Below are 27,859 nucleotides of genomic sequence, written 5' to 3'. Positions count from 1 at the left end.
ATCTAGCGTTAACGCGTTAAAATGGCCGAACCCTAATATATATATATATATATATATATATATATATATATATATATATATATATACTCTGAATGTTACCTGTCTTATGTGCATGCTAGTGTCACAGGTCAAAGGTCGTGCAGAGGTCAGGTCGTTGCTGCCCAGCATCGTGGAGATGATTCCATTACGATCCACTTTCCTGATCATAGTCCCGTCCACAAAATAGATCAAACCGTTTCTATCAACTGCGATGCCTGTCAGGAACAGAAACACAAAGACACTTCAGTACATGATAGTGAGGTACTTCTCCTGTGGGGAGTCAGGAAAACAATAGCGGCTGGCAATGAGTAGACGAGGTACACAACAAAGATCAGGGCCAAAACTATTCAAAAAAGGATAGCCTGTTGTTTGAACATTTGCAAACTGCTTTGAGTGGGACGGAAGAAGCACTAAGGGGCCCATAAACTGTATGTAACAAGCACCTTAGAATCAGGATTCATCAGAAAAATGACCTTGATGTCAATTAACTTCCATCTCTAGGTTTTAGCTGCAGTTAAATGCAATGCTGTATGTAGGTCAGCAGGCCGATCAAAAAATGTAAACAAAAAATGACTATGACAACCTAAAACGTGTAAAATAAACATGTCATCGTGGCTACAACACACAAGGTTCATGCTTGCATAGGCAATTAGTGTGTTTTCATGCAGTGATATTGACTCGCTTAGAAAATGTCCTCATCCACACTTGAAGCAATGATGTTATGCCAACCATTAGTGACACTTGCAAATGGAAGGGGAGCCTTCAATTTGCATAAAATCTTTATTCAGTCACATTTATTGTCTGGGACATTGATGCTGTTGAGCTTTGAGGTGCGATAAACACGGACCCAGTTGTGAAGGACCTATCTCATCACCGTGGTCGCGGTATTCCCATGTTGCCAATTAAGCAGGAGATGGAATAATTTATGTGAATGGATTTGTGGAGTTGGTACTGTTTCTGTGGATGAAGCAATTGGCCCTTCTCAGTCAAGCTTTTATATCTATGTTACATCACTATCATTAACTGCACTCTCTGAAGAAATATTATCTAATTTTTGGGGAAAACCAAAAACACATTTCCAAGAGAAGCAGACAGAAGGGTCTACAACAATATATGTTTAAATGATATATCCAGGGTGTCAAACTGATAAAGACGTTATAAAAGACATTATAAAGATAAAAGCTGAAGCTACACTTCAAAAGTGAAACAGTACATCACCTGGTGATCCAGACTATAAGTCATTTTTCTATCTTTATTAATAGCTGTTGTGCTATTAATGTTTTAGATGGCAGATGGCCGCCCACCCAGGGCCCGGTTCTGCCCAAGGCTTTTACCCGTTACTTCTTCCATCCCCAGTGCTTGCTCGTGAGGGAATGTTGGGTTTCTGTAAATTACAGTCCTCCTCCATATGAGTATCTTGAGATAAGTTCTGTTCTGATATGACACTATATAAATAGATGTAATTCTTGTAGCCGAGTAGGTCTTTTTTTCATAAAAATCCAAAGCAGCATGTGTATACAGTCAGTATACCTACAGTAGCTAGCGTAGCATAGAAGTGTGAGGACTAGGTAATGATGCGCTAAACTAAATCAATCTGCTTTTGACTTAGAAATGTAAAGTTTTAGAAATGTTTATCTTCTGATGAAATTCCTCGGTTCCCTTTTCTAAATGTAAAAATGTACATAAAGGCCAAGATTTAAATTACTGTAGGTATGAGTTTACAGATCAAACTTTTGTGCCCTTGTTTCTAAACCAGGTCTTAAGTATCTTCCTCAGGGACAATACTTTTTAGACAGGTTCGGAAAATAATCACCTTCCTGTGTTCATCTCTTGTGTTTTGTGAGTGTGTCTTGTGTGTGTACCTTTTGGTCCCAGTAGTTGTGCTTCTGTAGCTTTCCTTCCATCTCCACATCGTGCTTCATCAAATGGAGGGCATTGTTCACCTGTACCAGCCACTACTTCTCCATTACCTGAAAACAGGCACACACACACACACACACAAGCACACACACACACACACACGCACACACACACGCACGCACGCACGCACGCACACACACACGCATTTATTGCAACAGCTCTTATCCATTTTCCTTTTCCTTGCAATGTTACCAGCATTTCAATTGTCGTGGATGAGTCTAGTAGAAATTAACAATTCAAATAAACAGATTTATTGTTCTGTTTATATTTTGTCAATATGGTGTTTTACTGGGGAAATGAAGGCACACTTACTGATGAGGTCACGGGCGCCGCTGAGCATTTTGGGTCGGTAGATTCGTCGAGAGTTGGTGTCCGACACGTACAGCTGCCCTGTTACTGGGTCGGTGGCTAAATAGTAGCGGTGAGCAGGGTTGTTGCTGCAGATGAAAGGGGATGGAGACGAGAAAAGATGGTTTAGTCGTGCTGACACCAGGGATTAAACACTTAAACAATTTAATAAACACACGTAGTTTAGAACAACAACCCCCCCATGTGTCCCTGATGGATTGTGTCCTTTAAATCACCCTGCTGACACATGATCTGTCTGACTGGAAACAGGCTCACAATGAGAGGACCATCAGGTTCACTGTTTGTCTCCAGTGTCATTATGATGGAAATGAAGGAGACTTTCTGGAGCTGATGATAATGAAGAAGTAATGAATAAAAGGAGGGCTGAAAGAAACTGTTGTATATTTACTTTCAGTGGAGTACCAGGTGGTTGACGTGTGTGTGTGTGTGTGTGTGTGTGTGTGTGTGTGTGTGTGTGTGTTTATGAAACACATATTAAAAGGCAGACACAGTGTGAGCATGTGTGTGTTTGTTTATGTTATGTTTTGGATTATTTTCTCTATAGAAATGTAGTTAAAGTATTTCTAAATGAGAAAGTAAGTACATGTGGTACGTGTGTGTGTGTGTGTGTGTGTGTGTGTGTGTGTGCGTCGACAGTTGGTTGGTTCCCTTGTGTCAGTCTGAACAGACCTACGTGGGTGAGATGGGCCTCAACTTGTCTGTGACACACTCTTAATGTTGCCTGCCACACTGTCAAGTGAAATCCATCAGACACTCACACGCACACACACAGCAAGTGTCAAGCAGCAGACCTCAACACACTTACATACATATGCACTCGCCTCTAGCCATGAGTCTCAGTGGTTGGTGATAATCCGCAGATGATCACAGGCTGTTAATTAAGACAGCTAAAAATAGACAGACTTTGTGTGTGAGACACAGATAGTCTGTGCTTATCTGTACTTGTGAGGCCCCAGCGTGCTGCCTTCCCTTTTATTTTCATTTATACTTTATTCAAGCAGAAGACCCTCGCTTTGATTTAAACGTTTTCAAGATTCCGAGATAGGCAGTAAAACCATGGTACCAGACAGACAAGAAACAGAAGAAGGAATAAGGATTGATGAGGCGACGCTTTAATCGTGATAGTATACAGACAACAGGTCAAGAGGAAGTGTGAGGGAGAGAAGGAATGAAAAAAAGTGTGTCTGATATAGTAAGAATGAGGAAAAGAAGGAAACAAATGAAGGAATAAAGAAAAAAGACGTAAAAGACGTCAGAAGAGACAAGAACTCAAACAAGAGAGGAGGATGAAATAATTACAACCAATGGAACAGAACACTAAGTCAAGATGGCGTGAGTAAGTACACATGAAGGAAGGGTGATAGGTAGAAAAAAACTCGACTTGTCCTCCCAAGACAAAATTGAGTTTTAATAAAAGTTGATTTTAATTAAAACTTCATTCGGTAAGCTTTGGTGATTCACTGTGTAACTCTCTAACCTGGCTACAGGTGGATGTAAAGCCATACATGCAGTCTAGCAGGAGATAGCCTGAAGGTAGGAAAGTTTGAAGACTTAAAATGTCTTCTTTACTTTTACATTAACAGAGCTTTTACCCAGCGTTTTGACAGCAGAAAAGTCGGCGTCAAGAAAATATCTGTTATTACCACAGACGGTGCCCGGAGGGCCGCCAGGGCTTGTGACAAACCCTGAAAATGTGATCGGTCACCCTGTCATGAGGCTTTACTGTTAGTCACCAGGAAAACTCAAGTGTCAAAGTCACATTTTCCTCTGTGATGGACACAGCAGTTAAAATTGTTAATCTTCACGTTGCTCTTCGTTCGCTCAGTCACCGCCAGCTCCAATCGCTCCTGAAGGAGATGACAGTGCTTACAAAGAGTTCCCTCTCCACTGCCCATTGGGTGGCTTAGTGGTTAGGGAGACATTTGTGGAGTGCATTGATGGGATCAAAGACACAGGCGACAACCACGCCAGCTCTGTTTGATGCATGGAAAGCATTTTAGTCAAACGCGAGTTTTCGGCTTCTTTAAACACCAGTGGGAGATGTCATCACTCAAGCCTGTCAACTCTGAGGACATCAGAGGGTAAATTCAAGAGCTTGAATAGGAATTCTCCAACAGGTGTCAAGATCTTTAGCAGCATTGGGCCAGTGTGTTCTTTGTTGGTCAACCCAGGAGACTTTGAGGAGAAAAATCGGGCTTTGGCCCCATTTAAATGGATTGAGATTGGATTTTGTAATGCAGCATGAGTCCCTTTTGGACCACTGGACCTCCCCCAGGGACTAGGAACCTTTTGAGGAACTCATTCTGTTTGAACCTCAGGGACCAGGGTCTACATTGAGTTCCCGGGCGACTTGAGTTTCTGAAAGTACAGGACGGGTTGGGGTTTGCAGGGATGACCGTTGCTGATTGGACCATTTAAACATTACAAGTAAAGTTAGGCTTTGCTGTCGCTTTCTGACTCCTTTGGAAAAAAAGATTGCGCAAGAGGTAGAAGTTATTTTTTGATTCTTTCATGGCGGTTTTCTTCTACGGGGACAAAAAATAATCATCAAAAATTCAACGGATAATTTACTGTGGAGACGGATGCTTCTTAGTCATCTGTTGTGTCCGTTCAGTAAGTAGTATGCAGCAGTAAGAGAAAACCAAGGTTGCTTCAGCTCTCTTGACCACTATACAAGTGACAAGAGTGGGCTGAGGGGACCTTCTAGTTCCTTGAAAAGTTGACAGACCAAATGTCGGCCAGGAACCATGAAGATCACAATGCAGCATTATAGCAGAGCTTAGACAAGTTTGCATGTTGGATAAGTGTTTTACATTAATCTCCACTTTTAGATCTACCAGACGTGTGAACAGACATTTTCACACGTTAAGACTGTGTTGAATCCAGCCCGCCGTACATTACATGCCTATTAACCAACGCAACAGGCACGCTGGTAATTGTTTTTACTCTACTGCAAGAATCAACTTCATACTTTACGTTGCTTATGCACAGGCCTGAAACTATTTCTTGTTTTTGCTTTGCCTGGACGAAAACTTTCACGACCTTGCATGAATTTGAAAAGGACAGTGAGCCAGAGAGATAAAGAAAGACCAGTAAACCACGGCCAACATCTGCAACCCCCACGTCTCTCCTTGCTAGGGGCTGCTGCTAAAGCGATGACTTCATCTGAGCTGACAACGGAAGAATAGGCTCGATTTCTTGTGAACACTTGGCAACATTGAAAGGGGAAGAGAATGAGACTGAGGGAGACAAAGAAGGGACAAGGAAAAAACTAAATGAGTGGGCTTCATTTGTTTGTAGCAAACATCATGGCTACTTTCCTCTGATTATTTACTTTTCTCTACCCCTGAACTAAATGGATAATTCAATATTTCTTGATGATACGAGTTACTTCGATGAGTAAATGACATATATAAACGATGGCCAAAGCAACCAAACTGAGACCCAACCTGAATGATCCTGTGAGCTAATTTACTAGCTGCTGTGCATGTCTGTCTGGTCGAACATCATCTTTTTGTCTGACCTTTTTTGACAGCTTCTCTCCATGATTCATTCTGCAGCTTTAAAGCATTAATGGACTTCAGGAAGAAATTATAAATGCTAAATTAGCCTGCTAACAGCTTGATCCAGCTCACTGTCTCCTTGATGCACCTTGGGCTAAAGACGTCAGTGCAATCAGGTCTGGAAGCTGCCAGTGATTGTTTTTATTTTATAAGGAGATAAGAAGGATGAAAGAAATGTGCAGACGAGAGTCTGGTGAGTAAGCAGCAGAAATGGACAGTGGAATGAAAAGAAGTTAAAGGTTAATAAAGGATTAGTCACTCTTACCTATGTCTGAAATCTTTGTTTCTTTAAAATAGTGCAAGTAAGGAAGGAAGAAAAGAGCAAACAAGAGTTAGTAGACAGATTGGTTTCTAATAGGTAATCTATTAAAACTATACTAGAAAGCCAGAAAAACAAGTTGCACATAGATGTAGAGTTTAAATCATGCCTCTGAAGTCAACAGCAACAATATTTCAGTGTTAGAATAGGAGTTAGAGAAATGAACATTCAACAGTGTGCAAAATTCTAAGCACTAAAACACTGATCTTTTCTCATTTAGCACTTTGGCTGAAGAGTAAGTACTTGAATGTTAATCAGTCACAAAGTGTCCAATCTGCCATGTAACTATTCCCCTCTTCCTTTATGTGTTCAAGTACTGTTCAAAGTCATCCGAGACCAATGATGGGGAGTTGAACAGTTGACTGCAGGAAGGAAAACGGAGGCAGAGGATAAATTCAAATGCTAGGTTTTAATTAAAAATCAAGGACTCTCAAGTCAATCAGTTCATTTTTCACAAATGTGTACACTGTCGGTCATATTTAGTTTCCCTAAAATCCACCAACATTCATACTAGATTTGCAAAGACCCTGGGAATCCGTTGGCAGAGCTTTACTATTAAATGGATCCTGAGTTCTCTGAGTGAGACCTTTATCTCTGTGACCCTCAGGGATGTATTCTTTGGATTAGGTTCAGATCCCCGATCTGGCACCAGCAGCTATCCTCCCTCCCCTCTTACCTCAGCTCCATGACACTCGTCACATTCCCGGAGGGGAAGATCCTCCTGATGTAGTTGAAGTCTCCAACGAAGATGCTGCCGTCTGCTCCGCAGGTCAGAGCCAGGGGCGCCAGCAGCTTGTTGCCCTCTGCCTGCCCGTTACAGCTGGGGCAGGAGATGCTGCGGCGACGTCCGTTTCCTGGGACAGGACATTGAATCAATTTTTCCTGACTGAAACATTTTGCTCTGTACACAAAACAGTCTAGTTGGGAGCTTATTTCAAATTAATTATATCCAGCCAGGTTGTTGAACATTGTTGTGGACTAAGCATCTGTTTAGCAATGTCGAGCCAAATAAAGACTTAAAAAGGTGGGATCAAAGCACAGTCCACCATCTCAAAGACGCAGGTTCTATTCCCTTTATTTCAGTAAAGTTAGACAAGGACTGCAGTACAATCAACATCCTAATAAGTTGCACTTCCTCTGATACTAGATGGTGTTTACCCTATACTACTGAGTCCATGCAATCTACAATTACAGTCATTAGTTCTATAAAAAACAAAGCCAACTGCTAACTATTAACTTGACCAAAGTGCTGCAACTATGAGAGCCTTTCAAAACAACACTGCTGTCTTGTAATCTTCACGCTTATGTTAGCCATCTGTGTGTTTACTGTGCCACCGACTGGCAGCTGTACATTCTGTACACACATTTATAGTGTATGTAGCCTATTGGGTTGAATCCAAAGTGGCATAAATGACAAAAAAAAACAAAAATAAAGAATTTTAGTTTCATCCAGGAGACTAACTGTTCTTTGGCCGAAGATCATGTGCATCGGTTCCAGGAGACAAATTCATCCTGGGGACGTCCCTGCTCCCCCTGTAACAGCAAGCTTTCTGTTGCTTCCGGTACACAGGTTAGGCCCACTGATGCTGGCTTAAAGCTAACAGCTAACCGCTAACTGAGGTCTGTCAACCGGAGCTCAAGGGTTTAATGGGACGGGCCAAAACTAGCTGGTTAGCGTGCTCATCTCAGTCGATATCTCTGCAACACATTACTTACACGTCTTTGACACACGCTGTAACTTCAAACATACTTTACTCAGCAAAATACTTAAGGGCGGATTTACAAAACAGTCCTGTGGCTTTTGCGGCCTCTAAACCGGCACAAATAAGAATCCATTTCATTCTCAAAGCACCCGTGAAGGGAGCCAAGCGAACGGCGTCCCGGTGCTGCTGCGCTATTTGCACCTTTTAAATGAGGTATATGCAGACATTTGGCACAACATTGGCCCCTATCTATGGAAATGAGGCAGCAGTCCAATTTATAAATATCAGGCTAAAAGCCACACGCAGTTACAGTGTGAAATAATTAGCATCCTCAGAGAGTTGGTGGTAACTGAAGGGCATTCATGAGAGGTGTCTGATCAAACTCATTTATTTTGGCATTCTGTGACAGGATGCAATGACAGTTGAGTCATGAAAAATAAATGAACAAAGCTTCCCAACATGTCAATTTTAAATTAAACGAGAAAGATAAAGAAACGAGGAAAAATGAAATTAAAATAAGGGTATTATATAAAAGAACAAAAACATAATCTCTTCCCTCTCCCTCTGTGCATATTTCCCTTCCTCTCTCTTGGTTTGGCTGGAGAAGGCACTCTGGTCAGATCCTCCTGGCAAGACCTCTGGCTTTGGCTGACTCTCATAACCGACTCATTTATACTTTGCCACATGAATACTTGCAATTACATGCAAAAATGGGCAAATTGCACTCAGCTGCAAACCTTTATTCACACAGAATGGCCACAGTCCATTCTGTGTGAATTCACCCCTCAGTTTTCTTTTAACAAAGATTTCCCAGCGTGCATATAGTTTGGTAGTAGCTAGAGAGCAACTTGCACAAGATAATTATTTCGTGGTCCCATGAGATTCCTGTGGCTCTCACATTTAAAGCATGAGAGCCAAATGACTGACTGTCATGCAATGTCATAATTAAGCCTGATCACAAACATTCAAGCTTCAAAGTCAATTATACTTGAATTTGTATTTACCCATGATGCTGCTGATGACCGGGGGCTGTTGGGATATGAATATGTTCTCACCATTGCCCTTGTACAGTATACCTGGTGGAGAGAAGATATAAAAACGAGTTATAAAAAGCACACAGAGAAAATGCAGCCAGACCAATTCTATTTTGCATTAATGTCTGTTCTGTGATTATAAGTTCCGGTACGTTGGAGTTTAGATTTTATTAGCACAGCTGTCATTTCAAAATGCTCTGAAAAATGACATGGATATCATCCTTTTATTAAAACTCTGATCTGTCCTGTTATTAGGATTCTCAATGATGTAATAGCATATTGGCTTGTTCATTGGACTTTGAAAGTGAGGCTGCTGTTCTGAGGTTGCTGGATGTACTTTAACCTAAAGTGGAATCACGGCAGCTCCTCCCATCAGTGTGTGAATATTAATTAGTCCTGATGGACAGGTCCATTTAAACTTATTTTTCCTGCCCACATGAACAAAAACAATGTTTAAAATAGCACCGCTTCTCCCTCATCTTCAATACGGTGGAGAGTTTCAACTAAAAACCAAAAACTTAAAATAGAGAAATTTGCTTCATGGTGCCTATATATTGATGTATACATATGTGTGTGCGTGTATTGTAAATGTGTCTCTCCTCCAAATGCTGTTTTCTACGTCCTGGTCCCAAAACAGCCCAGACTGCAGACAGAATGCAGACAGATTTGTTGATATGCTTGTGTTGAAACACATGACACCAACTCTCTCCTTCACCACGGGGGTCCCAGAGGATCTTACAGCATGTAAGATTAAAGGGATGCTGCTGTGTGTGTTTCACTTTTAAGCTTAGAAAAACAAATCATGGAAATCAGCTGTAGTTTAATGAGCATGAAACTGTATTTAGATGAAAATCAGCCATCAACTAGACGTGGTTCAACGTAATCCTCAGTATTTACTTAATTTATCTTCCATCTTCTACATTTACTGAACTTAAACAATGTAAACAAAGTTAACTCTGCCTGAAGCAAATCAAAGTACGAGTCAAAAGAATAATTGGTTTGGGCGACATTTTATATAATTATAGATCATTTCGGTCATTTTCATTAAATGTCCTGTCTCTCTGTTACGTTGCTCATTCTGGTCGCATGAGATCTATTGTGCTTCTGTCCATCCTGATAGAAAATCCTCCTCTGTTGCTCTCCTCTTCTTCATTTTGTCCCAGTGAAAGGCTTTTTTTCCCTATTTTTTGGAGAGTTGTTCCTGATCTGATGTGAGGTCCTGGGCCAGGGATGTCTATGTGTACAGATTGTAAAGCCCTCTGAGGATAATTAGTCATTTGTGATTTTGGGCTATACAAAATAAACTGAATTAAATTGAATCTTTTGGTGACACCTTTCCACTACAATGAGTTTCAAATTTCGGAAGTACAATACTTGACTGGAGGGTAGGCTCCATGTCTTCACAGCGACCTTCACAAAGAGAAAGGCTGATATGAGAGCAGGTCACTGCATTTACCACATATTGTCTTTTTTATTCAGATAACAACCACTTTGCTCCCAAACTAAATAATTTAAAACACAGGAAACACAACCCGAGAAACACAATGAAGCTGTAACTGGTGTGTTGTCAGAGATGAAATGTCTGCAGGGGAAAGAGCCTGAAGGAAACATTGATACTATATACTCTCCTAATATCTGCTGTTTTGTATGAGGAGAGATGAATAATTATGTCAAGGTTCCATTTAAATGTAGTACTACTACTACTAATCCATGTTGCTACACCTGTTCAAAGCTGGAATGTTGTGCCATTATCCTGCCCGGTGGTTCTGGATGGGAGGTACGGAGGCAGAACGTGGGACCGAGCTTAGGCAGCCATACATCTTGTTTGTGTGAGAGATTTTTACAAACGCTAGCAGCAGTTAGCAGCTAACAGCTAACCTAGAGCATCAGCGAATGGCAGCTAATTAGAGAGACAACGAGGTCCATGAGCCTCCGAGCAGAGGACCTCAACGCGCAGGTCACCAGCCCTTAACCAGAGAGTCCCTGCCGGACGCCTGCGTCATTCGCCACACTAAAACTCACGCCTTTCTTGTTCCTGTGATGCTGGGGTGCTATCTGGAAGGAGGAGGACGAGGGGTAGGTTAGCTGACTTGTGAGGAGGTTTATGTGAATGAGTTGTGAGAGGATGAACAGGGGAAAAGAGAGGGATGCACTCGTTCTTCAAAGTGAGACATCAAAGCGGAACCTCCTGTGGTGAGCTGAATTATTAAAGCTCTGCTGCCATCTTGGAAAACCAGCCCACATTACGCTGCGTCCGTCTACCAGCTCCACATTCTACTCTTTATATGGATGCATACCATACACCCTACAATTTACAAGTCCTTCAAACCCAGCAGGGCACATCGCTATCGGCGCTTAAATCCCATATCAGTCGGTTCCCTTCCCATCAGGCTTCCTCTACATCCCTCTCCTTCTCTTTCCTTCTATCCTCCGCTCCCTCTTTCATCTCTCCCTCCATTGGTAGATGTTGATTGATCAACAGAGGCCAAGCCGGCAGGGTTCCTCCCATGCTGTGCCGTGGTCTACTCACAGGCAACCAACTATTTGCCTGAAATGTGAGTATGTATGTGTGTGTGTGTGTGTGTGTGTGTGTGTGTGTGTGTCTGTGTGTGTGTGTGAGGGAGGGAGGGCAAAGAGAGAGAAGGAGAGGGCGAGAGAGAGAAAGAGAGAGGGTATGAGTATAGCTCTGTAGAAAGAGAGAAACACACCAAATTGTCCTGCTGTGTTAAAAGAGGGCAGTGAGGCTTTTTCACACAGCTTTCTAGAAATGTGTGTCTGTGTCTCGGCGTGTCTGTGCGTGTGAGTGTGTGCTTGCATGTCTGTGTGTGTCTTTGTGCACGTGTGTGCATGTCTGTGTGTGTGTGTGTGTGTGTGTGTGTGTAAGCACATTTGACCTTGATCTCAAAACTTTTAATCTCAAAACCTTACTTGCTACATTCTTAGCACACCTACTCAGGGCTGGCACGCTGGTCTGATCTCAACAAGCTAAGGCCATCAAGGCCACAATGATTTAGCTCAGAACTTTGGAGAAAGCTTCACGTAAACCTAACAATCCTTAAAATAAAGCAGAAAAGTTAGTTTTTCCTCACCAACTACCGCTGAGATGTGTCTAGATGTAACATATGCATTGTTGTTTGTGCGAAGTTCATAATCGAAATAATCCAAAACATAGTTTGGAGGAGGACTTGAGAAAAAGTTTTTCAGGACATGGTTCTTCCGCTTGTTCACTGGATAAAAAAAAGCTGTGGAGGAGAAATACGAGTGCACCAGGATGGTGAAATCACTGATTGGTTAGTCTGACTGCTCTCCATCACTGGATGCTCCTGCTGCCAATTCAACCAGGGAAACATCTGAGCGGCGGCTGATAAGAGCCGACGAGACGCTCCTGTGCTGCGAGAGCTTCAGGTGTGGTCACCCACACAGTGCCCGAGCCCGAAACAGCTAACTGTTCACAAACACACAGACACACTCGTGCACATACATTATGATAAGAACTGCAGTTGATGGATGGATAAATAGATCTGCAGTCACACACACAGAATACAGAAGGGTTGAAGGCAGTTCAATACTAACTGACACACATGCACACAGCACGTATAATGCATGCAGCAAGTTGAATAATGACTGTAGGTTGTCGGCACAGGAAATCAGTCTGAAGAACGGCCTTGAGCCAATCAGTGGAAATGCTTCCTAATGGCCAAGGGCAAATGTAGATCTTTCAGGTCTGAAAAGCATTTCCTCCTCATTCAGGACCAGTGAATGGTTTTTATCTTCTTCTCTGAGGACAAATGCTTAATCTGAAAATCATTTGAAAGGAAAGTATGTTCTGATTATTTTGTTTATCAACTATTTTGTTTGATGGAAATCTCAGAATTTCTGTTAAGAGTGAGGGCATGTTTTCATAATTAAAGCATATTCACAGAGAAGAGAAGCAGGAGGGAGTTCAGTGTTCTGTCTCGGGACACGCAGCAGAAGCAACCAGCTCTGGGCCGAGAGGCTCCGCTGAACTATTCCACTGATGTTGTCTGTGTCCGCTCCCATTGTTGTACATCTGCTCCTTTTATTTTTATTATGATTCTGCTTTGCATTAAGGTGGCAAATTGTAAACACTTTGGTAACATTGATGATCAATTAATTAAAATAAAACATAAAAAACATAAACTTTTCCAATTGCTGAATACAAAATGTTAATTTCTTAATCACAATCATGACACTACTACTTTTGTTTTTTAGTTTACTGTCATAAAATCTACTCATTTAACACTTTTAAATGTGTGATTATGTCATGGCAATGGACAGATAAAAAACACAAATTATTTGATATTTTTGTGTTGGGGAAAAAAGCAACACTTCCCGATGTTCTCTGGAGCAAAGCATAAAGCACCCTGACTGTGGCTGAGCTGCTTAGTGGCTGAATAATAGAGTGCAGCGCTTCACGGGGCAACTTACACACCCACACTGCACACACACACACTGCTGTATGAACACATAGACACACGTGGACCTGCACAAACTCACAAGTACACACAGAAAACACCCTCACAAAGCATGCACAAGGAAGCAGCCCCTCTGCCCCAAAACCACTCCACTCCACACACACACACACACACACACATGCACGCACACACACACACGCACGCACACATGCACACATACACACACTTTCTCTCTTTCATCCAGTCTTATCTGAGTTGTTCAGCAGTGCTCACTACTCAGCGCTTACAGATCACACAACACCAGGTGTGTGTGTGTGTGTGTGTGTGTGTGAACAAACCTCTGCACACCATCCAGTGTGTCTCTTTTCCTCTGTTTTTCTCTCTTACAGCCAATTCATATTGTTCAATGAGAATCATCACTTTCTTTGATTTGATTTGATATATATATATATATATATATATATATATATATATATATATATATATATATATATATATATATATATATATATGAAGAAGAACAAACATATGTATATAAGATATATATGAGGCGCAGTACATGTTCTGACTCATCACTCCTCCCCGTAGGACATAATTACATCCTCCACAGGACGTTGATTGGTGTTTGAAAGCTAAAGTGATTATAGATTTTATTTAACATGACATTTTATAGATTGGCAACAAACATGATTAATACATAATGGAAACCACAGATTGACTGATATAACATTGTGTTAATCACTCACTCATTCATGATGCTTACTCACTATTGAGTAGTGAGTGATGTCAGACTGGACAGACAGGAGGAGTTACGTGTGTGTGTGTGTGTGTGTGTGTGTGTGTGTGTGTGTGTGTGTGTGTGCGGTATTAAACCGTCCTTTGGGGCGTTTCACAAGTCATATTATGTTTGCCTGAATCTGAGTGAAATTGATACTTTTTGTTAATTTCTGTTTAGTCTAAAAATAATAATAATTGCTCAGTGGCCTGGACAAAAGAGCAAATGTATCTTTTTTGTCTCGAAGACTTATATGCAGGGTATCTTAGATCTTTCACCTTTACTTTTTATTCATCCATTATTTACCATATTGTGTATATTATATATTGTCAGCACTGCGCAGGCCGCCTGCTTTTCGGTTCACTTCATAAAATTGAGCCTTTGCAAAGTCCCGCCCCTTGAACACAAACCATCCAATCACATGCTGCTTTTGCTATTTAAAGATTGTAAAGGTGAATTAATCTCTACCCAGCTTTACAGGAACAATGTTGTTTTTCAAGTCTTCTGTATTTGTCGGCAGATAATGTGGTGGCTCACTTCTAAACTGTGATAGTACACTTTAACTTCTATCGTTATCTTTTTATCCTGTTTGCAACACCCAATCAGTTTGACATCCTGAATGGATCTTATACTGGAGACCCTCCTGTCTGCTTCTTCAGAGAGTGCAGTAAAAATGAGGCAGTAGCAGCGGGTGGTTTAGAAAAAGGGTCAGATTATGTGCACGGGGGTTGCCTTGGGAACGATTCTAGACCAGCGGCTTCGGACTAGTCGTTTTGGTCCACGCAGAGCATGAATGAAAAGGACTAAATTAATGGTTCAGTAAACAAAAGAAAATCAATAAAAGGAGAAAAAAGCAGCTTTACTGTCATCTTCATCTAAATATGAAGACGATACTTTAACTTGACCAGAATAAATTCAGTTTGAAGGAAAGTAGCTGATCTTCTTTGTCGAAAACAAGAAAACACAGAACAAGGAACAATGAAAACGCTGGCTGACGTCAAGACTCACTGTACAGGCATGATACATCTAACTCATCATCCCATGCACATCATTAGTGGAGCTACAAGACAGACTACAAAGAAAGCACAGCAGGAGTGTTTGATGCTCCCTCCCTCTCTCTCAAACACACACAGACAAGATTATTCTCGTCCATGTGGTGTCTTTTGGTCTCAAAAGGACACACACGCATTGTGCGTTGCAGTGTTGTCCCTTCAAGACACAAAATCACACCCACAGAGACCAGTACGCATATAGACAGGAAATCACAAATCACACCTGCATTTTAAACGCACACACTCACACAGACACACAGACACACACACACACACACACACACACACACACAGAATCGGGTGACAAGGTGTTGAAAGCCCAAGAGGACTGCAGGGAGAGAGAGATGAATAGCAATGTGATGGATGAGGTGACAGATAGAGGACAGCAAGGAAGGGAGGAGGAAGAGGGGGAGGAGGAGGAGGGCGCTTTATCAAGTCAAAGTGCCTTTAAGGCGGCTAAATTATTTTTTCTAAATATGTATCTATTTTCTTCCATGAAACAGTTCTTGAAAGGTGAGCTATCTGAAGAAAATGAATCTCTCCTCAGATGAAGGATCAATACGACTGCAAAAAGCACAAGAGTGACAGAGACGAATCCTTCACAAAGCAGCTGATTATAAGACACATGAAGAGTCAGAGAACTGAAACAAGGAAAAGCCGAGTCACACTGTGTGTCTGCTCCACATTCATATGGACATGAATGAAGGTAAGCTTTATTGAAGCAAAACGTCTTGATTTCATTGTGTGGAGAGTTCTCAGTCGGTGTGTGTGTAATCACATTTGTAAATGTGTAAAATAATCTCGAAATGCGTTTTGACATTTGTGAATGTGTACAGGAAACGTCAAACGTGTATTTGGAAGCCGCGTGTGTTTGAAAGTGTTTAGACATTTCTTAATGTGTAAAGAAAAACTATAAATGCTTTCAAAGATATTACCGGCTGTAAAGTATTTTGATCCTGGAAACAACTCAGGCTCGCCTCTCAACTGACCCTTCACTAAGTCCCGCCTTTCAAGCCTCAGCCTGGCCAATCAGAGCCAGCTCTGACCAGGGCCTGACAGCTATCAGCTCAGCTCAATAGACTCTGGAGACATTATTGTATTCTTCATCTGCTGGCTGCTTTAGTGGATTTGGAGCTCGTCATGGCTCAACAGTGTGTCACAGTGGAACTGGTTAGCGGGAGATATACGTTTCTACAATCTTACGCTTCTACGTAAAATCTCTGAGCTAACATTAGCAGAGAGCGCCAGCACATCATTCACTTGTGTTAGCACTATGCTACGCTAGCGACTGATTGCATTATATAGCTCCAAATTGCATTATCTAATTATAGTAAAAATAATAAAGCAAATGAAAATCATATTACAGGAAGATAAAATGAAAATACACAAAAACAAAGCAGGCAAAGAGAGGAGACAAGGAGGAGTGACTGGTGACAGTCTGAACTGACTATATGACGTGACAAAACCAAATTGTGCGAGTGTACATTTGCGTGTGTGTCTGTGTGTCTGTGTGTGTTTGTGTGTGTGTGTGTTCGTGTGCGTGTGTGTGTGCGCAGACAGAGAGCGAGAGATGAAAGGCTTGAAAAATACCACTGTGAGCTGGAACAAATCCAAGACGCCAACGAGGACCTCTCTCTCTCGCTCACACACATACACACACACACACGCACACACACACACGCACACACACACACACACACACACCGACACACTCACACACACACACGCACACACACACACGCACACACACAGGCCACTAAACTCTTCCTCCGCTCCGTCGACCAAAGCCTGCATGACAACAATGGTTTCGACAAGAGCTGAGATTAACATACTTTTAAACAGCTATTAGCGTCTTTATTCCGCGTGGAACTAATGATGCGGAGAGGGAGGGAGCGGGAATAAGGAAGGATATGTGTTCTATTTTGAGATTCACATTTATGTAGAAAAGAAAAGTTTTCACCTCAGCTGTCACATATCAAACTTAGTTTTAGCAGAAATGTTTGATGCAGTATCGAGTTTCATCATCTTGCAGTGTGGACATAATGCATGTGTGTGTGTGTTTGTGTGTGTGTGTGTGTGTGTGTGTGTGTGTGTGTGTGTGTGTAGCCTCTTTTTGACCACAGGGACTTCCCCCAAAGACCAGGAACCTTTCGAAGAACTCACGGCGTTTCAAATGCAGGGACTAGGGTCTAAATAAACTTCCAGGTCGGGGCGGTGCTGTCTGAACGTACAGGAATCTTCAGGGTGGGGTTTGCAGGGAAGATGTCCATTCATCAAACACACACAGCGGCAATGCATTCATAAAAGTACTCTGGTATCGATTTAGGACCAGTTTAGAGCAAGCGTTTCTCTATATTTATCTAACATTAAAAGTGAAGTTACGCTTTGCTTTCACACAGAAATACAGGCCGCAGTGTGTTCACGACGGCGACCACCAGCAGCCCTCCAATCTCAAGGTATTTAGACTGCCATCGAAACGCAGACAACAACCGGCTGAAGCCGTGTGAAGCTAATATGAAGCTTGCTCCAGGATATGGTTCTTGTTATGTCACCTACCATTTTGTACGTCCAGGATGTGATGTTTATCCAGCGTCCATCCTCCCATGTTCGAAGCATCCAGCTCGTAGCCTTGCAAAATGGCCGTTCTCTTCTCCCAGAGGATGAGGTCCAGGCAGGATTCGTATTCAAACCCCACCGACACTATTAGACACACAAAGTGCAAGGCCGGTTACTCCCTCAGTCATTTGACTGTGCGCCTCTTCAAACCAAATGGGGAAGTTGCCGTGATTCAGGTTTGAAAACACGGTGAAACATAGAGTTAACCTCCATGTGTCTTCTTTTGAAACATCCACTGACACTGCTGCTGGATCAATGAGGGCCTTCATTCTCTGGTCTAGTGCACACAATCACATAACTCGACTTTCTTTTTCAGTGAAGAGAAAATAACAAAAATGGTAAGAACAAAGTCAAACACAACAGTAATGAAATATTAAACAAATTAAAACAAACGTTCATAAAAAAACACAGTACGAGGCACGAGGAAAAGCTCATCTACGAAGGTGCGAGTAAACTTTTTTTTTTTTACTAATGTGCTCTGGCATCTGGCATCGACCACAAGGAGAGTGTGACAACATGTAGAACCTTTTAGCTGTGACGGGTACTTGGTTACCAAATAGTAAAGCTTCAACATCAGATGAACCAGCAAGGAAATGTAATTTGATCTAATAAACTAATTTTACTTTTTTTAATGATCCAAACGAAAAACCCAGCCCTGGTTTGCTAACTCTTTTGCAATGGAAGTCACACAGGCATCCCTCCAAAGCCCCAAATGAACATCATGGACGATGTTTAAACAACTAATGTGGCTATTGTTAATACTCAGTTCTAAATCTAGCAGCTTGGTAAGAATTTGGTGGAGCACAATGCGGCCATAGCATGCACACCAAGGAGACAGGAAGGCCTCACTTATCACAGCCCTGCAACTGCCACAAATACTTGAATTTTTAGGGATTTCTGAATTTTTTTATTGCTGTCGGGATTTAAAGAGCATTTATTATTTATTAGGTCACCATGAGGCAATATGGAATCAGCAAATATCCTATGATCAAATACTGAGCTGATGTAAGAGCAAAGAGGAGGGGCTGGCGTGTTCTGGTCTAAAGTTGCTTTATAGATCATATTTCCCAGTTCTTCCAATGAATTCAACCTCTGTAACAACTTGCTTTTAACAGTTGCCAGACCAAACATTCTTGTGGTTAAGCTTCCTTATTATAACGCATAAGTGCCAATTTCACAAGTGTTACAAAACATAGCAGTAAATCGTCTTTATGGTCAACCCATTAAGCCGGGCTACCAAACGTAATAACTTTGATAGCGAGTGCAGACTGGAAGTTATTTTGTGTTGAATGGGTGCAATTTAATTGTTGAATACATTTTCTCTCCATCTGTGATATTTTCTCCTCACTTCACTGGACATTTGTAGCCAGGAATATCTCAATTTATAAAACATGAACATGTTTGCAGAGACGGACGGCAAGCAGCATTGATGTTATACTCGCCTGCTTCACATCCTGGAGATAAACTTAGGTTGTGATAAGTGAAGCCAGTGCGGTAGTGGCTTAAACATGCATTATATCTACTGGCCACCAGGGGGAGACTTCCCTGGTTGTATAGAAGACAAAGAGAAAATGATTCTACTTCTTACTTGATTTATTACCTCAGTGAACTAATGATGTCCATTTAGTGACCTTCGGGTCATACTAATACTTAACCTAACTTTTATAAAATAGACTGCACAAAGTGAGTAAATTGTAAATCATGTGGGAAACTACAGTTTTTATTGCATTGCCATTCTGTGTTGCTAAAAGAGAGCCGGCACTCTCGTTACAGAAGTCTGCTGTGAGGCTTTTCACACAAACGTGTTTCAGATCACACATTTCAGTTAATTAGCTTGGCTCGCCATCACCTTCGGGAGTGCTTTAAATATGCCACTCTCAAGTCAGGCCCGTCTATAGTAACATACAAGCCTCAGGTTCCCAGAGCAGGTCAAGGTTTTGAATCCAAGGTCATCATGTTTTTGTTGTTGTTTTGGAGCAGTCTTTCACAAAGTCTCAGAGAGGTCACACCACTGCACACTTTTAAAAGGTTAATGCTATTTTCTTTTAACTTTAACGTGAGCAGCAAACTCACCAACTGCCTCGGATAGTCCATAGACGCGCTGGCCATAGGCGTCCGTCTTGTCCCAGATGAAGGTGTAGAAGAGATTTGGTTGGGCGGGGAACCATTTCTGGAAAAGGCGTCCCACCACTGCCACCATCAGGTGGACCTGGATAAACAGCACCAGACACAAAGGTCACGGGATGGCAGATCAGTTTAGAGTTCCACTGGTATGGGACACTGAAGCTGTTAAAAGGTAAATCAACCTGGATCCTATTTTCCCATCTTGTTGTGTCAAAGTGACAAATGGGGAGGGCGATTTTTGAAAGTGGTCCAATACTTAGGGAGAACAGTGCAGATGGCGGCTGCTATACATATACATTTCATATCTCACCTTCATCAGGTTAAAAGGTATTGATGACTGCGTCATGGTGACTTTGAGGATCGGTTTATACCCCGCTGCTCTGGAGCTCAGGTAGATCAGGTTGAGATCGCTGCCTGGGATTGAGGTTTCTTCCTGTAAAACCTGCAAAGGGATAAAATAACACAAAACACATCAGTACCCGACACTACTTTACTGTCACGAAGCATCACACTTGTAAAGGATGGACTGCTAATTGGCTCGCAGCTCAGAGGAGAGAAAAACAAGCAACCATCTGGGACCACGACAGGTGTGCATATTTAAGAGCTGTTCGACTTAATACAGTCAAATTCATGTGGTAGAGTTGGGTGATATGGCTATCAGAAACAGGTCCAAGCAGTATTTGGCCTTACAAAACAATGTTTCAAATCAGAACTATAATGCGTCCCCAATTTCCCCCTTTTGAATTACTACTGAGAAAACAAGCTGTAATACTTGATGAAAATGATCAGTACACGTGGACTGGCACTGTTTTCTTCCTATAGCAGCTTAATGCTAACTGTGTATTAAAGTAAACTGGATCACATAGAGGTTTACAATAAGTTAAATTCACTTTGATGCAGCCAACAATACTCTACAATAGGGTACAATACCCCATTACCAAAACCAATGAAGAATACTCTTTGAACCGTCAGTATATGGTGCTTCCGGTAGTGGCTTCCCATAGATTGTAATCTGTGAAAAAATCATATTGGATCAAAAATTGATCTTCCCGACAAGGCGGATCAAATGCCGCATTGTGTTCTGACATGGTCTTCTATTGAGTGAGTGCATGATTACACTTGACTCTGTTTTTGCCAAGAGCTACAACTCCTCACACCATGGCAAAAAAATAACAAAAAGAATCAAAAGTGTCTCAGATTGCGGTGTCCTAGTCACTGCTGTGTGAGAACATGGTAAACCAGCTGCAACCGGAGTCTGGCTGCACATGAAACACCCTTTCAAGTGACGTCTCCAAACCTGAGGGGGTACTTATGCATCTTAAAGTCCACATCGCCTCTGTTCTATCTTTGGAGGACATTTTTTTTAATGTGCATATTCCTTTGGGAAGACTTGCAGGTGAAGGACGAGCAGGAGGACTGCTCTGATTCAGATCAAAACACACACAGACATGCATATTGACACCTGCATGACCTTCTAATACCCACGGTGAGACACCGTCTTTTAGTTTCATATCTGCCACTTCGGTCCCTGCTCACTCTCAAATGACACATCATCGCTGCTCTTTTTCTGCTTGTTGGAGAGAAGAGAGAAAACGACTGATTCATTTACAGCCGTACGTGTGTTTGAGTATGCATATCATCTAGGCATATGAATGTGTGTGCGTGTGTTTTTCCTATTTTATCTATCTACGTGTCCTTGTGTTCAACCTGAGCAAGGTGAGTTTTAATCACCGCTCTAGAATCAGCATCTATCGCGTGAAGCAGAGGACGCGTGACATGTCTCAACATCACTGATGACCATTGAGTGTCAACAGGGATGGCCCAAAGCTGCTGGAGGAGAGCGAGGGTAGCAGCATGGCATCAGACTGGCAAAGTCACGAGTATGAAGTGTGAAAAGGTTCTTTTGGAATTTGTTGCATAGATTTGACGATCATTTCTATCAGTGATATGCTGCCAAAACTGCCAGTATACAAGGAAACTTTGTTCATGCACACCTACGGCAAGCTGCTGTGATTATTTTAAAATAACTAGATTATGGCTTGAGCCGGGCCTATTCCTAAATTGCAAACATGTACATTGAGCTTCTTAGTTTAATGCCTCTGACATTATCAACAAATACTTGACTTACTTCACGAACTTTAAATTATGCAGAAACCAAAAGACTTGTACTTTTACACAGAAGTCAAGTTAGAAGACACTATGAAGCTCAACATCAGTACTTCATACTCTGGCACACGGGGTGTTCTGGTCTCCACACTGATCTTCTTGCAGTGTAACTGGATGAAAACTGTGACGTCTTATATTTTCTTTGTATGACCCACACTGTGTGTGTCCAACCCTTACTGGACAGTTCAGGGGAAATGTTTGTTGCTGATCACCTCCTCTATATGTTTTTGTTTCGTGCCGCTTAACTCGGGTCCATTTCCAATTACGCTGCATGGGCCAGATGCCCGGGCTTACACCGGTTTAATGTTATGCAAACTGGCTGAACCAGCATATGTCCCAATGACACGATTTGACAAATGAAAAGGTAACCTACGTCAGCAACATGTGCCGACGGCTTCTCAGCGCTAACTCCAGCTTGAATGCAGTAAGACAATGTGATAACACACTGTTGTGTTTGTTTATGAACAGACTAATGGAGCCACTGGTGTCTGACAGCGCCTTGAAGGAGATGTCATTTCAGGGCAGGTGGGCAAAGAAGAGGTGCAAGGTGCATGTTGTGTTTGTCTACTAATGTTACATGTGACAAACTCTACCAATATGGCTGTTGCTGAAATAAAAACCCGCTTGGACTTCTTTTTTAGAGATGTCACTTTAAATGTCAATGCAATGTCATTATTACCCAAATAAATGATGGCTGAAACTACTCCGCAGTCCTGCATTTCAAAAATAGGTTATAGGTTATCCAAATATGTATAAGCAGTGTGCCATTTCATTGCCTGAGAACAACAAAGTGTTCAAGTGCTCTTCCTGATTTTTCTTTTTTTAAGATCTTCTTTAGTTTCCATTCCCACTACCCACAGATCTGGTTGAGGGTTTGCTTAATCACTAATGGTTTGTCTGGAGAAAGAATACACACATTTGAAGTTAAAAAACTAAAGTACTTTTTCATTTATTCCCATTTTAGACTTCTTGAAAGGATAAGGAGACCTCTGATGAATTGAGTGGTCTCCAAAAAGAGAAGGTTGGGAAGAAATATCAAAATGAAGCATAAAAACAACGTTCCTCAGGGAATGATCCATTTGGAGTGTTCTTGTGTTATATTTTTCAACTGCACTATTGCCTTTTCATTAGCCGGGCATTTAGTGTTCATTACAGATCCATTACATCCCCTTTAAGACTGCCCTTTTCCCTGCCCTCCTCACTAATGGACTCAGCTCCACCAAAAGCTAAGTCGCGGCTTCCATTCATATGCTTTTGATCTGCACTCAGACACACACTCTCTCTCACACACACACCCACACCCACCACCCTCCTTCACCCCCCCCCACCCTACACACACACACACACACATCACACGCTTTCCTTCAGCCACACACTCTTTCTCTTCTTTGCAGATAGTCAGGCGTATTCACACACACTTGTCAAATAAAAAATAATAATAGAGCCCTGGTTTAAGGTTGTAAAAATATAAAAACACGCATGGAGTTGTGTCATCTGTTTCATTTCATGTGAGGACTGGTGAAAGCAATGTGACGATAAAGAACCACACAGATGTGCTATTAGGCTTAAAGGAAATTAGAAACAGAACACAGGGTGGGGCTGGTTTTGTGTGTGTGTGTGTGTGTGTGTGTGTGTGTGTGTGTGTGTGTGTGTGTGTGTGTGTCCAGGACAAAACCTGTTAAATGTGAGCAGTTTCTCTGACAGTTAGCCTTCATATCATGTTAATTAATGGTGTTGGCTGTGCTAGTGTAAGTGTTATAAAGAGAGTATACAACTCAGACTTGTATTCACTGAGGAAGACTTTGGGCTCCAACTTAAGCACTTCTTTGTTTATCTCACATTAGTTTTCATTATGGCAGATTGACATCAGCAGCAGCTTTATTTTGCTATACATTTTCAAGCAAGTTCAGGATTTATCAGGAGCATCTTTTTTGATGATTTCTGATTGGATGTGTGAGCATCGTTTGTGATGGACACAGCACGTGTATGTCTAGTTATATCTGCAGAAGAAAGAGGCATTGCACTAATTAAATGCCCTAATTATTGATACTTTTGGATTTCGGACAGATACCTCATGTATGCTGATACTTTCCAATGACTTTTTTTTTCAATTTCCATGACAGAATAATTCTGTAATGCTGAGATCATATTTTTATCACCAGCATCACATTTGCTTTGGATATTGTTCTACTTAAAAGCCTCCTCTGGGATTTCTTACCTGTGTTTCAGGTATGATGGGGCCATACTCAGTTGAACTTCTGTAAAACGTAGAAAGAGGAGATGCAACGATGACAGGACTTGGTCTGATGAAGCCGCTAAGGTCACAGCTGGGAATGTCATTCTCCTCCTGAAACAAAAATGAGTATTTATTAGTCTTCCACTTCCATCAATGCATTAACTGAGAAACAAAGAGTTCATTAGTCACATGCGTCGTCTTCATTTTGTGTTCACGTCGTTAAAAGAGCACAGCCAGGAATGCCCTCTTGCTTCATATTGTAATGAAATAATTATGTCAGTAACAAATTTAACTGTGTGATCAGTCAGTGGAAAACAACAAGTCAGAGACAAAAGCTTCAAAATGGTGTTCAAAGTAACTGAAAAATGATAGAGCATTGTTTCTGTCAGGCACTCATCAGTACATGACATGTGATGATGAAATATCTAGACCGACAGCAGTGATGCCGCCCACCTTCTTCATGACCAGCGTGTCCATTACATAGAAGACGTTCCATGGCACCCACACCGTTCTGTACTGGGTGATGAAGGGAGCACGCTCAAAGCTCAATGTAAGGGATGCGCCGCCATTGGCCAGGAGATCGAACCTGCGTCACATGAAAAAAGTTAAAAAATTCAATTTGAATCATTCATTCCCCAAATCACAAATGATCCTCAGAGGGCTTTACAATCTGTACACATAGACATCTCTGTCCCGGGACCTCACATCGGATCAGGAACATCTTCCCCAAAAACTGTTAACCTTGTTTTCAAGTTTGTATAATTTTGACACTTCATATTAACCTTGTTTTTATATTTTTGCCCATATTGTTTTTAGACATCTGTTTCTTGATATTAGGTTTTTTTGTATTTATATATATATATATATATATATTTGTACTCGTTCTTGTTTTGAACTGCAACTGCTGCACAATGATTTCCCTTGAGATGAATATAGTTCTATCTTATCCATATGCGTGGGTGAGCCAGTCTTTGCATGTCTTTTGTTCTCTGTGTGTGCGTGCGTGCCTGTGTGTGTGTGTGTGTGTGTGTGCGTGCATGTACTGGAGTGTGTGTCCTGCTGTGATTGATGCATCCTTTTGAGTTCAATGCATTTCCAACGCAACACATTCCACTGCTGCACACATTCACACCTCTTCAGTCGACAGGCTTGAGGATAAGGGTGAGAATGGAGGATGAGGATGGAGGATGAAGGATGAGGATGGAGGATGAGGATGGAGGATGGAAGATGAGGATGAGGATAAGTATAGAGGATGAGGATGAAGGATAGAGCATGAGGATGGAGCTTCGAGGATGCAGAATGAGGATAGAGGATGAGGATGAAGGATGGAGGATGGAGAATGAGGATAGAGGATGAGGATGAAGGATGGAGGATAGAGAATGAGGATAGAGGATGAGAATGAAGGATGGAGGATGGAGAATGAGGATAGAGGATGAGGATGGAAGATTGAGAATGAGGATAGAGGATGAGGATGAAGGATGGAGGATGAGGTTGGAGGATGAAGCCGGTGGAGAGCCGAGCAGAAGATACTGTAAATGTGATTAAAGTAGTTTCCCTTTGTTTTGTTGGACTGTTTTTTTATCAAGGTTTTTGTGCAATTTGTTAGGCGATGTATTAATATGAGGTAACCGCAGGCACTTTTTCAAAGATGGACAAATTCATTTGTTGATAATTGTTTTAGTTCTGGAAGCCCGAACAATGATGAAAATATGTTGATGAAATAGAAGGTGTTGCTCTAACATGTTTGTCAATTTTGAATTGCTACTTTAGTAAAGTTATCTTTCATGATGTATTATTGTATCATGATTGTTAGGATAATTTAAGCGTCTCAGAAATACCATAAATTCTTATTTGGCTCGTATGTACACAGGATATGAATGTTTAGCCAGTGTTGCAAGAATATAAGAAACATGTTTTGTGATCAGAATTGTCTTATTTTCAATGTACGTATAAAACAGAATGTTAAAAATATTCATATAAAAAATAAAATAATACACACATGCCATCCTTGCGCGTTACGGTGTATCCATGTTCAGCATAGTGGACAAACGTCACGTTGACTCCGATCAAAGGAGTTCCGTCAGCTGTCAACACCTGACCTCGAATTATCGACACCAAGCTGTAGAGAGAGAGAGAGAGAGAGAGAGAGAGAGGGAGATGGGAGAGAGAAGTTATCTTTATTAAAGCTGCAATATTCATCATTTACAATTGTTACATTTTACTGAAACATGAAAAAACTAAGGGCATCATGGGGAGGATATACCCCCTTCTGTCTTTGAACAGAGACCCTCTGGTTAGGCTAAGCCAGTGCAGGAAAGCTGTCTAGGACCAGACATACCATAATCTCACACTAACACTCAGAGACACCACCTCGCAGTGCGCTGCTCCCTGTGAGAGGAAGGCCAGAGAGCAGTGAGGCATCGCTTGAAACAACAACTGTGGCAGTAGCTGCTGAGCTGTGGGAGTGGGAGCCCTGTAATGGGACATGATGTTACAGCTGCACTCAGAGCATGCCGGCACATCCCCATCACACTGAATTGCATATTTACACCACAGCACTGCTCTCAGCAGCCACATTCAAGTGAACTCCATTTGAATTATCTTTCTTCTTCTGCTTATTACGTATGATGTTTCTTCCACTTTTACTTTTTTTTCATGTGGGCGCTCCACTGAGAGCAACGCATTATTTTTTTGGACGTCCTGGTTAGTTACACGGTGCACAACCACAGTCTTATCTGAGAGGTTTAGGGATTCATCCTGTCAGCCCAGGGGATTCAACCGGCAACCTTCCGGTTACAAGCGTGCTGCACTGACCTTCAGGCCGGCACTGCCCATATTAAACTATGTCATAATGTTTACAATATATACCAAAATCTTTTCTTTTGTAATTAATAACTCCAGAGCCATTCATCCTCAAATCATTTCCTCACTAGATTCCATGTGTCAGGAAACTTATTCCTGTTGCGCTCCCATCCCTTTCCGACAAGTTTTTTTTAAATCTTGTTCTTAATTTCGCACTTGTTTTCTGTCCATTGATGGACGTGCATGTCGCAGTGATGAAGGTATGTTAAACGATCTGTACAAGAAATGTCATGACTCATTAATATGAACTAAAACATAAATATTTTGGTGTTTATTAGGTAACTAATAGTTCAAGCTCGAGTTGACAAGTGTTAAGTTTTGAGAATAGCTTTACATCTGACCAGTTCACAAAAGTCTTATTATTCAGTATCCATGAGGAAGAAAACTCCTCAGAAACAGTATTAAGTTTATCATCGATCTGTGAAACACCAAACAAAGCAAAAATGGGATTATTGAAATGAAGTCAGCCAGAATCTATTGCTGGTTTTACAGCATGTGGAGTAAAGTCTACTAAAGAGACAGTGGGATTATTTCTGTTGGCAGAGATCTAATACAAAAATAAAGATGACAACATAAAAGGAATGTAGATATATTGATTCATCTGGCCAGGAAGAGATTCTCATCTCATCAGATACAGACTTTCCT

General features: G+C 41.5%; 1 protein-coding gene across 1 annotated transcript in view; it reads right to left on the bottom strand.

Moving 5' to 3' along the window:
* LOC137794835 (teneurin-3-like) overlaps positions 1-27,859 on the bottom strand; it is a 274,268-nt gene that overhangs the window by 30,442 nt on the left and 215,967 nt on the right. The window contains exons 23-34 of the mRNA XM_068591903.1: positions 26,352-26,471; positions 24,806-24,938; positions 24,335-24,463; positions 20,261-20,392; positions 19,900-20,035; positions 17,767-17,910; positions 8,918-8,989; positions 6,887-7,064; positions 6,157-6,177; positions 2,272-2,396; positions 1,902-2,009; positions 100-254 (exon numbers count right to left, since the gene is read on the bottom strand). Coding sequence (XP_068448004.1) covers positions 100-254; positions 1,902-2,009; positions 2,272-2,396; positions 6,157-6,177; positions 6,887-7,064; positions 8,918-8,989; positions 17,767-17,910; positions 19,900-20,035; positions 20,261-20,392; positions 24,335-24,463; positions 24,806-24,938; positions 26,352-26,471 — 1,453 coding nt within the window. The remainder of the gene's footprint in view (positions 1-99; positions 255-1,901; positions 2,010-2,271; positions 2,397-6,156; positions 6,178-6,886; positions 7,065-8,917; positions 8,990-17,766; positions 17,911-19,899; positions 20,036-20,260; positions 20,393-24,334; positions 24,464-24,805; positions 24,939-26,351; positions 26,472-27,859) is intronic.

This window comes from Clinocottus analis, unplaced genomic scaffold (assembly GCF_023055335.1).
Source record: "Clinocottus analis isolate CAN_PGR_092001 unplaced genomic scaffold, fCliAna1.0.p SCAF_26, whole genome shotgun sequence".
Taxonomy (NCBI): domain Eukaryota; kingdom Metazoa; phylum Chordata; class Actinopteri; order Perciformes; family Cottidae; genus Clinocottus; species Clinocottus analis.
The sequence above is the reverse complement of the archived record's forward strand: the minus strand, read 5'-3'. Positions and strand labels throughout refer to the sequence as shown.